This window comes from Siphateles boraxobius, unplaced genomic scaffold (genome assembly GCF_051911475.1).
Source record: "Siphateles boraxobius isolate OS27281-9 unplaced genomic scaffold, OSU_SipBor_1 8, whole genome shotgun sequence".
NCBI classification, from domain to species: domain Eukaryota; kingdom Metazoa; phylum Chordata; class Actinopteri; order Cypriniformes; family Leuciscidae; genus Siphateles; species Siphateles boraxobius.
The window spans coordinates 39,725,001-39,736,129 of NW_027509208.1; the positions used below are offsets into that span (position 1 = coordinate 39,725,001).

Consider the following 11,129-nt stretch of genomic DNA (forward strand, 5'->3'; position numbering starts at 1 on the left):
TACAGACTGAAACTAATAGATGAAGGATTCAGTCTGATGAAGTGGCTCAGTCAGCAAAGAAACCATCTCGGGGGATACGGATCCACTCAGGTGCGTCAAACAGACGTTAAACTCATGAAAGACAATAGAACCTGTTTATATGGGACAGAATGACCGAACGTAGACCGCACTTTTAGGCATTCAGGCTCCTGAAATCAATGTCGACATTTTAGAAAGACTGGGTTACAATGGAAGTCACATGGCCAATGTTTTTGAAGATTTTAAAAGCAGAAATGTGTTGCTTACAATTTTATAAAAACACTTACATTCGTTCTTCTCTGAAAACTCTTATTTGAACTTTAAACAGAAGATATTAGTAAGCATTTTTCTCCATACTAAAATCATATTAACACTTAGGCCCTGTCCCATTTCTCCCCCCTTAAAACTTCCACTTGGTTTTGAGTGCCCTCGAAATTAAAGTCCCCTCAACAAGGGAAGTGGAGTTGAAGATCTTTCCCTATGAAATGGGACACCACTATATGCAAATTAGCGCGGCAAACCTCACTACGTCACGCGCAGCAAACCTCACTACGTCACGCGCAGCGTTAATGTGTCTACTACTATTTTCATTCAGAAAATGCCGGTTCCAGCTGTTGTGTGGCCTGTGTTCGTTTATCTACGTCTGATGAATCAACAGAGACATGTGGAATATAGAAGACGTATTCGCCATATTTTTGTCTGTATTTAATCGTTTAGACGCGCACATGAAACCCAAAATATAGTTCGCTTGTCTAGTTGCAGTCCGTTTCCGAGCGCGCGCCGCCATGGGAACAGGGTCAACGTCTCTTGCGCAGATCATTGTGTTTATAATAGCACTTTTTACAGTCAAACACCTCCCGCAATTTAGAATCAGCAATTTACAACAATCACTGATTGTGCTCAGTGCAGTTTGGGTTTAACGTTAGGGAGAATTTCCTCTTTTTCTTCACAACGCGCTGACAGCGCGCTGTGAAGAAAAAGATGAAGCACTAACGTTAGACAAACGCGGCTAGTTTTTTATAGTTTTACCTCACATCTTCTTTTTATAATCTTTGGAAGCCAAAATCGAAAATAAAATTAGATGAACCAGATCAGATGTATATTTGATGGGCAGACTCTCTCGAAGCACTCGGCAGATATCATGAACATCGTCGGATAGATAGCTTTGTGAAATATTTTCTAAAATTAGTGTTCAAAACTTAACAATCCATTGGATGTGCATCAAACTAACATATTCCAACATATTTAGAAATTTTAACATGCTTATTTGTGAAAATATACTTCAATTCTTCCTTTCCAGCGGTGTCCGCCATCTTGTTTAAAAACATTTGGCTTGCTGAGTCCGCAAGGTATCCTGGGTAATTTCATCTTCCACTTCGTTTTAAGCCTGCATCGGACCGCACTATGTTTTGAGGGTTGATTTTAAGGGGAGAATAGCACTCCCCCTTGCTCTTTGGAGTATTGGGACATCCTACCCCTATACGAGAACGCGCAAAAACAAGGGTTAGGGCAGAAATCTAGGGTAAGGGGAGGTATTGGGACAAGCCCTTATTCCACATCTATTGCTGTACTACTGAAACAGTGAGTATTTGAATGTTTGTGGATTCACTTATTCACCATTATAAGTGCCTCAGGTTTTTGCTTTTTTTAAAGAAAAGGAAGGGACAAGTTGAAATCACGCCACAAATTAACTTGGAAATATTCCTTTAAGAAAGTATTCCTTTAATATTCCTTTAAGATGTGTGAGAGGCCATTGAGATAGGAAAATGTACTTTTAATTTTAAAAAGAGCCTCATGGTATTAGAGCCCCCGGATGTCTGGCTGCGAGCGGCCTGCGTTCTGTCAGGAACACTAACCTCAATGAGGACTAGCAGTTTCCGGGCTGTGAGCTTTGATAAAGCGCTGCAATCATGCTGAAGCCCTTTGTTTTTGACACAACAACTTAAATCTAACAGGAGAACATCTGACTGCGCTTGCCAAGAGAGTCCTGGTGGTGTTTGTTTGAGCATGTAAAGATTAAAGGATGTGTGGCTGTTTTTGTGCTCTGCTCTGCACATGTGTGCTCTCACAATCTCACGGTATTTACCAGGTGGCAGGAGATTGAAAGCTAGGTTTCTGTGACACAGATGCACCTGAGCGCCATGTTTAAACCTGGTATTAAGATGCGTTTTTCTGGATTGGATCACAAGTGGACGACACTAAATACAGGTGTAAACAGGGTCTAAAACGTTTTGAGCTTGTCCACTTTCAAGCACTTCCAGAGGTAGTTGAAAACACAGGAAAAAAACACGACCGGATTGCTTTCGCAATGTAAATGCTCATGAGGTCAAATGTGTTCAAACAGCCACAAAAGACCGTCTTCTCTCTGTCTACTTACCTAATGCGTGAATATTATGAAAAGCGCTCTAGACAGATGGGATTTAAACTGTCGACTGGAGACCCACGTTTGGTTTGAAGATGAAAAACGTACCAAACACAATGTTCTCTCACCATTCCTGATGTCTAACACACACTCACAGCGTTCGGGTGGTCTTGTGGCTGTCAGAGCAGAAATGAAAGTTTCTGCTCTCCGTGTTTCTCCAGTTGTGTTCATATGTAAATTACGTGAGCTTATTTTGTCCATTAGATCGAAAGATCTGAAAAAGTCCATACATTCACCCGCCCATAGACCCTCCCCTCGAAGAAATCAGGACAGAAGTGGATGAAAGTGGACAAAAGAGACAGATTAAAAAACTTGGTGTAAACAGGAATGTGTCACTTGTGATCCGATCGACCAAAACGCATCTTAATACCAGGAGTAAACAGGGCCTGAGAGATGAACGCTTCTGCCATTTACACATGAAATCAAAATGGAATCTATTTACTGTTTTAATACTTGCGTATCCCATTTTTCCCTTGTTGAATGCCGTTTTTTGTTTTCTTGATCAGTTCGGAAGCTTTATTGTAATATCTGTGCTCTGTGTTTTTCTTTATTGTCAGGATACAGTGATGGCGTTGCACGCGCTGTCAGTCTACGCCACCATCAACAACGGCGAGTTCGTGGATCTCACCATCTCAGTGAACGGAGCTGCCATGTTCAACATAGACAGATCCAATTACCTACTGCAACAGAGCCAAGACCTTCCCGTATGTATAATACACAGATCGAGATCTGTGCTGACACCATCTACCATTCCAAAGATTTTTTTTTAAAGAAATAAGGATGCATTAAATTGGTCAAAAGTGACAGTAAAGACATTTAATTATACAAAAGATTTCTGTTTCAAATAAATGTCTTTTGAACTTTCTATTCATCAAAGAATCTTGAAAAAGGTTATCATGGTTTGACAAGATTGTTAATTATCAGAAATGTTTCTTGAGTAGCAAATCAGCATATTAGAATGATTACTGAAGGATCATGTGACACTGAAGACATGGAGTAATGATGGTGTTACATGTACACAAGATATTGAAAATTCAGCTTTGATCACAGGAATAAATTACATTTTAAAATATATTCAAATGGAACACAATTATTTTAAATTGTTATACACCGTAAAAACTAATTAGTTCCGTTTACTTAATTAAATTGTGCAAACTTGTTGCCTTAATTTATTTAAGTAAGCATAACTTAATTACATCAAGTTCTTCTTACTTAATCTATTTAAGTTTTGTGAAATTCATTCTGTCTGTGATCTGAGTAAGTGTACTCCCAGAGTGCATTATGGCATGAATAAATTAATTGCTTTGTTTTACCATATTTGGCTTTATTTTACCATCAAATTGTATTTGCTATCGTTATTGGGGTTATATTGACAAGAGACAGCAAATAAAATTGTAAAGGTCTAATTAATTAAATTAATTAAAAAAAAAACTTGTTACCATTGTTGTGGTTTGCATTCTGAATGTAAAGTTTGTGTGTGACAAGCAAGCATCATTTGGAAGAGAATCACAATAATATAAATGAAGTTCCAAGTGCCCAACCAAAGGGAACACTAATCACAATAATGGTGAGAAATTTTAGGAAATCAACATTAATTTATGAAGTCAACTTATGTGACGCTCTCCCAAAATGTTTAGTTGTATTGACAATAACATTCAAGATGACTGGAAAATGAGCATATGCAACTAAGAAGAACGATGACTGCAGAAGTGGAAGAAATTAGTGAAAAGTCTATTAAGAATTGCCCCGCATCAAAAACCATTTGCCCGGCCTGTTTTTTTTTTTTTGTTGGCAAAATGGTACTCAAACCAGTCAAGTAATGTTTACTAGGGTTTTCTGAGTAATGAAGGCATAGCATCCAAACAGTACAGATTACAATTTTGTTTTTACGTTCAACACATTATTGGAGATTAAGTAAAGTTAACTAAACAATAGTTAGTAAGAACAATGTTAGATTTTACCGTGTAATATTTCACAATATGACTGTTTTTGCTGTATTTCTGATCAAATACATGGTGAGTAAAAGAGAATTCTTTTCAAAAAACATTTAAAAATCTTACCGACCCCATCAGTAGTGTATACAGGTCCTTCTCAAAAAATTAGCATATTGTGATAAAGTTCATTATTTTCCTTAATGTAATGATAAAAATTAAACTTTTATATATTTTAGATTCATTGCACACCAACTGAAATATTCCAGGTCTTTTATTGTTTTAATACTGATGATTTTGGCATACAGCTCATGAAAACCCAAAATTCCCATCTCAAAAAATTTGCATATCATAAAAAGGTTCTCTAAACGAGCTAATAACCTAATCATCTGAATCAACTAATTAACTTTAAACACCTGCAAAAGATTCCTGAGGCTTTTAAAAACTCCCAGCCTGTTTCATTACTCAAAACCGCAATCATGGGTAAGACTGCCGACCTGACTGCTGTCCAGAAGGCCATCATTGACACCCTCAAGCAAGAGGGTAACACACAGAAAGAAATTTCTGAACAAATAGGCTGTTCCCAGAGTGCTGTATCAAGGCACCTCAGTGGGAAGTCTGTGGGAAGGAAAAAGTGTGGCATAAAAAGGCTGCACAACGAGAAGAGGTGACCGGACCCTGAGGAAGATTGTGGAGAAGGACCGATTCCAGACCTTGGGGGACCTGCGGAAGCAGTGGACTGAGTCTGGAGTAGAAACATCCAGAGCCACCGTACACAGGCGTGTGCAGGAAATGGGCTACAGGTGCCGCATTCCCCAGGTCAAGCCACTTTTGAACCAGAAACAGCGGCAGAAGCGCATGACCTGGGCTACAGAGAAGCAGCACTGGACTGTTGCTCAGTGGTCCAAAGTACTTTTTTCGGATGAAAGCAAATTTTGCATGTTATTCAGAAATCAAGGTGCCAGAGTCTGGAGGAAGACTGGGGAGAAGGAAATGCCAAAATGCCTGAAGTCCAGTGTCAAGTACCCGCAGTCAGTGATGGTCTGGGGTGCCATGTCAGCTGCTGGTGTTGGTCCACTGTGTTTTATCAAGGGCAGGGTCAATGCAGCTAGCTATCAGGAGATTTTGGAGCACTTCATGCTTCCATCTGCTGAAAAGCTTTATGGAGATGAAGATTTCATTTTTCAGCACGACCTGGCACCTGCTCACAGTGCCAAAACCACTGGTAAATGGTTTACTGACCATGGTATTACTGTGCTCAATTGGCCTGCCAACTCTCCTGACCTGAACCCCTGAATCTGTGGGATATTGTGAAGAGAAAGTTGAGAGACGCAAGACCCAACACTCTGGATGAGCTTAAGGCCGCTATCGAAGCATCCTGGGCCTCCATAACACCTCAGCAGTGCCACAGGCTGATTGCCTCCATGCCACGCCGCATTGAAGCAGTCATTTCTGCAAAAGGATTCCCGACCAAGTATTGAGTGCATAACTGACCATAATTATTTGAAGGTTGACTTTTTTTGTATTAAAAAAACACTTATTTTATTGGTCGGATGAAATATGCTAATTTTTTGAGATGGGAATTTTGGGTTTTCATGAGCTGTATGCCAAAATCATCAGTATTAAAACAATAAAAGACCTGAAATATTTCAGTTGGTGTGCAATGAATCTAAAATATATGGAAGTTTAATTTTTATCATTACATTATGGAAAATAATGAACTTTATCACAATATGCTAATTTTTTGAGAAGGACCTGTAACTCACAAGTATTTCAAAGTTATTATTGCAAATAACAAGCTAACTGTTTGCGACCTTCCTCTGTTTTGTCAGGATCTGCTAAGTGAAGCATGCTAATGTTTGGTTTGCCTCTACAGATTGATGCAAGTGAGGGGATTAATGTTGAAGTGATGGCAGAGGGTAAAGGCATTGCTCTGTTTCAGGTATGTCTAAACTCGTAGTTAACATCTGCCAGTACATTGTGATCAAAACAGATGCAGTATATGTGAAACAGGCCTCAATTACTGTATATATACGGCAGGCCTTTTAATACGGAAACTTCTGTTAGCACACTAAAACCCTGGTTGAGAATTTGGTCTGATACAAAAACAAATATTATAGCTACAAAACAGCAAAAGGTAAAACAAGTTGCTTGTTGAACAACAAGTGGACCGTCCTGACAATTTAGCAGGATCAAGCTATCACCTGCCAAACAGTGGGTTATAAAGGTTCAGCAGCTGTGGATAATAACTGAAATCCCCATGAAGATAAAAAGAGACGTAATGGCTTTCTCAGGCCAGTGTGTAATTATACCTTTGATTGCTCGCCATGGAGCATGTAAAGGGGTTCAGACGCTGACGCTGACACACCAACAACATCTTGAGCTGCTTTGAGAAGCAGTGAAACAGTAAAACAGTGTCCAGAACTCACGAAAGATTCATGAAAGCAGAATTGACCTGATGTTTGTTCATTTGTGCTTCAGACGTGAATGATTTCTCAAATCATCTGACTTGTTGAGGAGAAATGTGCTGTTACTTCACAAAGGGATAAAATGGGAAAACAACTCCCAACGACTTTTATCATTAATTTTCTCTTACTGTTTCAGCTTAGTGTGTTCTACAACGTGATGAACCTGAGAAGGTCTCTCAGACGGCGTGATATACACACAGATGAGGCCTTTTATTTGTATATAGATGTAATGGACAATGAGGAGTTTTCTGTAAACCTTCACATATGTTTCAGGTGAGCGGTTGGACTGAACACACACGCACGGCACACTTTTTGCCAAAATGATTTCATCAGCACCAAAAAAAGTGATTAAAAAGTCAACAAAACAGAAGGGATTACTCAAATACTCATTGACATCGCACGTTTATTGAAAAATGTATATTTTTTAACTGTGCGTTCCCTTGAACCAAGTATTTGCATTTGAGCTTCAATTAAAAAGTGTATTTGCATTACATAACAAAATATCAAAACATATGGCATTTATTTATATAAAAAGTTTATTTATTTAAAAAGGGACACTGCACATTATTAAACATTGAAATAAATGTACCATGTTTACCTGTTATTAGGAAGAAAAGAAAAAACATGCAGCTCAATTTAAATACATAGTAGCATGTTTACCAGTAAGATAATAAAAGTATAATATTAATAAACAGTATTCTCATTATAGATGTAAAATAAACATCAGTGTCGACATCAAAGAAGCATACTTAAATAATAAGATGTATATTCTACATCATCAAAATTTAAATGTATGCATTAAGCAGATGCTCTTATCCAAAGCGAATAGAGGAACAAAAAGCAATTCATCAAAAAGAGCCATCAATAATCATAAAATACAATGCCAGGTTTATTAGACAACTAGCAATATTGCATTATATATTCTATATCTAATGCAAATCATAAAATTCAAAAGTATTTATGTCTAAATACTTTTTGGTGCCGTTGTAGATATTTATGGAATCAATTAATCAAATTTGAGTAGAAATCTGTCTGAAAGCATACTTTTGTCTATTTCTGTAAGTCTGAGGGAAGGCCTGGGCCTGAGTCAGACGGGTATGGCCATACTGGACGTGGGTTTACTCACAGGCTTCAGTTTGGCCCAAGATGGTGTCCAGATAGATGATATAGTTAGAAGAGTAGAGACGCCTACAGGACGAGTCATACTTTACTTAGACACGGTGAGTTCCTCTTAGCAACTTAATTATTTAAGGCTGGCCCACATTGAAAGATTTTAAAAATCGTATCGGATTTTCTAAATGTGAGCGATCAGAAACATGAGGATAAAAAAAATCTTAGTTTTAACAGTTTCTATAGTGTTGCAGTGCCACGATGTGACCAATACACCACACCACACACTAACAGATTACTGTACATTCACAAACAACCAGAGTCCCGCCTGTGACCACGGGAAATCTCTCGGGGTCAAACGTGACTTTAGAGTAAACAAATATTGCGGACGACGGGGAAGAAGAAATGGCGATAATAGTGTTTGGATTGCTTTTTATTGAAAAATCGCGTAAAAAAAACAACAAAATTTGAAAGAAGTCGTGGAGACGGTGTGAACATGGACTTGGGTGGTCTTCTGTCAACTCGCTTTCTGATTGGACATCTACAGAAAATCTAAAGAGCGAAAAACCTACAGAGGCCGTGCGCATCTTTCCTGGGGTTCTCCCATCACAACAGGATTACTGATACTAAATAAATATTGAATTACCATTTTAAATTTCACATGTTGGATAATTACGATTTGTGATCGGTGCGGCCCTTCCGAGCAGATTCAGTCACTCTTAACACACCACACACACCACAGGAAAATCTGATCAAATAATATGTAGAACCATCAAGATTATCGGTACTTTATTTGGAAGGGGAGAATTAAGCCCAAAAATCTTGTAATGTGGGCCAGCCTTGACTTATATTCATACAATGTTTCATTCTAAGGGTGCCAAGTCTGCACTGCAAAAATAACTTATAATCATATTTTTCCTATGAAATGAATTAAGTTTATTTTTCTGACCCCATTGGCTTATTTACATTACTTGTTTTAAGCAAAAACTCAATTTTGATACATTTTTCAGAAAACAAGACTTAATATTTCCAGTCATTTTGCTTCTCAAGTAAATGTTTCTTGATTTAAGATTGTTTAGATATATGAAAAAAAAGACACAAATACTAAGCAAGAAAACCAAGATTTGCAGTGTTTTTGCTCCTATGATGTTTTTCTTTTTGTGCATTATGCTTAAGATTGGTTCGTGGCTGTATCTCCAATTTTATCATCTTTCCTCTCATTACAGGTGACCATATTCGAAAAGTGCATTGAAATATCCACCATAATGGACTTTAAGGTGGCCAATGTCCAAGATGCTGTGATGATGATCTATGACTACTATGAGCCGCGTAAGACTCTTTAAATAATTGCTCCAAACAATCTAATTCATGGTCCTTGATATGCTGTTCTGTTCCAGTATATTTATCAAGTTCCTTGTTTCATTCTCTTTTCCTCTGCAGAACGGAGGACAGTGCGGTCCTACACATCTGAGGTTAGACAGCACATGTCTGTGTGTTCGCTGTGTGGGTCGGATTGCCGCCAGTGTGGGGCTCAAGACATCAGGGTGACTGATGGGACGCCCTCCATCAGCCAACATCCACTTCTGGCTCTAAGCTTGACCACAGCACTCATCCTCCTGTCCATCTACAACTAATCAGTGTATTCCTTACATCGCAACCATTATAATCAATAACACTCTACTACAAGCAACGTTTATGTGTAAATTGTTTCAGACAGTTCTGTAAATGTGTTTTGTTTGTTTTTTTAATGAAAATTTTACGGATTTAATTTAGTGCAACAATGAATGATTTAAAAAACAGTTTAGACAGAACTTTGTTTCTTTAAATGATGTTTCATTACTGACAACTTAATGAAAAATAAGTGATTAAAGTGATTAATTAATTAATTATGACTGAATAAGGGATGCTTTTGTTTTTAGATATTTCCTTTTTTTATTTTTTATTTAGAGCATAATTTAAATGTTAATTCGGGGTCAGGTGCAAAACTGATCAATGAACTTTTTAAATGTGAACACTGTGATTTTTAAATTCATTGTCACCATTATAATAATCCACTGTGTAAAATGTGCACCATGTTGTAAATTACCACAATTACAAATTTCCCAGAATTAAATGTGTTCATGTCTTTTTTTGATCCTTTAAGTTGAAACTTCTTTAACTCGTAAGTTGGAAATCTTTTTAAAAGTTTTGACCACTACCAGACTACCAGAGGCTAAATGGCTATTTCAGTCACATGTTTTAGATAATTTTTCCTGTTGTACTTTATTTGTTATGTTTTTTTTCTTAACAATTATAAGTGATGCCATAGAAATTATTAAGTTAGCTGCTCTGTGTAGAATATGGTTGTTGTATCATAATTGCAGCAATTTCACCAACATGAACACAGCATACATTTCTTATTGTGCAAATGTTAAAGTGTGAATCCATCATGCAAGATTACACAGAGATACGATAAACACACTGATGGCTGATTTCTTTTTTTTTTTGTATTTTCAGTTATGTGGTTAGCATGCTAAGATAGCTTTTTTATTGTGCGGCCTAACAAACCGATCAACACAACATTGTGCACATACTGTACAGACTCTGTAAAATCAATTTACACAATGTGACGTCATATCTTTGCTTAAATAGTCAACTTATTAGTTAATGTGCTTGTTAACCAAGTTGGGAGACTAGCTAACCACCTTAGATTTTTTATGTAAGCTGTTTTTTCCCCAGCATTGCCACAATATTATTATGCAAAGGAATTATATATTATGCAAAGGAATTATATATTATTATGCAATATTAATGCAAAGGAATTACAATTCGCCTAACTGATTCTGTGCTTGTAAAAAGCTCTTCTGGAATAAATAGCAGACCCAATGAGCAGATGATTTAACCAGCAGGAAACCTTAACTGCAAAATTAGACTCTACACCATGCTTGTTTTCATTCAGTGATGAACGTCTTTGGCTCAATAGTTGAAAACGAGACAAATGTGCTCCATAGTCAGAGCCATCTTGTGACGAGAGCAGAAGCTGTTGTAGTCACCCTGTATGAGTGTTTACGACAAAGTATCGTAATGAACCCAAGATGTGTTTGGATTCAATAGAGTTCCATGAGTCTGTTTTACTAAGCACGAGAGCTTTAATCTCTTCGTTTCTCCATGTTCACATGATTGAGCCGTACGGGACGTTTT

The 11,129-nt window shown here is 37.5% G+C and overlaps 1 protein-coding gene across 4 annotated transcripts in view; it reads left to right on the forward strand.

The window, feature by feature from the left end:
• The window catches only part of cd109 (CD109 molecule), a 33,622-nt gene extending 23,560 nt beyond the window's left edge, over nucleotides 1-10,062 (forward strand). For all 4 annotated transcript variants that reach the window (XM_077220810.1, XM_077220811.1, XM_077220812.1 and 1 more), the window contains 7 exons: nucleotides 1-90; nucleotides 2,998-3,144; nucleotides 6,248-6,313; nucleotides 6,976-7,112; nucleotides 7,903-8,059; nucleotides 9,176-9,278; nucleotides 9,390-10,062. The exon at nucleotides 1-90 is cut by the window's left edge and continues 101 nt beyond it. In XM_077220810.1, the coding sequence (XP_077076925.1) occupies nucleotides 1-90; nucleotides 2,998-3,144; nucleotides 6,248-6,313; nucleotides 6,976-7,112; nucleotides 7,903-8,059; nucleotides 9,176-9,278; nucleotides 9,390-9,583 (894 nt within the window). In that variant the 3' untranslated portion in view covers nucleotides 9,584-10,062. The remainder of the gene's footprint in view (nucleotides 91-2,997; nucleotides 3,145-6,247; nucleotides 6,314-6,975; nucleotides 7,113-7,902; nucleotides 8,060-9,175; nucleotides 9,279-9,389) is intronic.
• The last annotated feature ends 1,067 nt before the right edge of the window (nucleotides 10,063-11,129 follow it).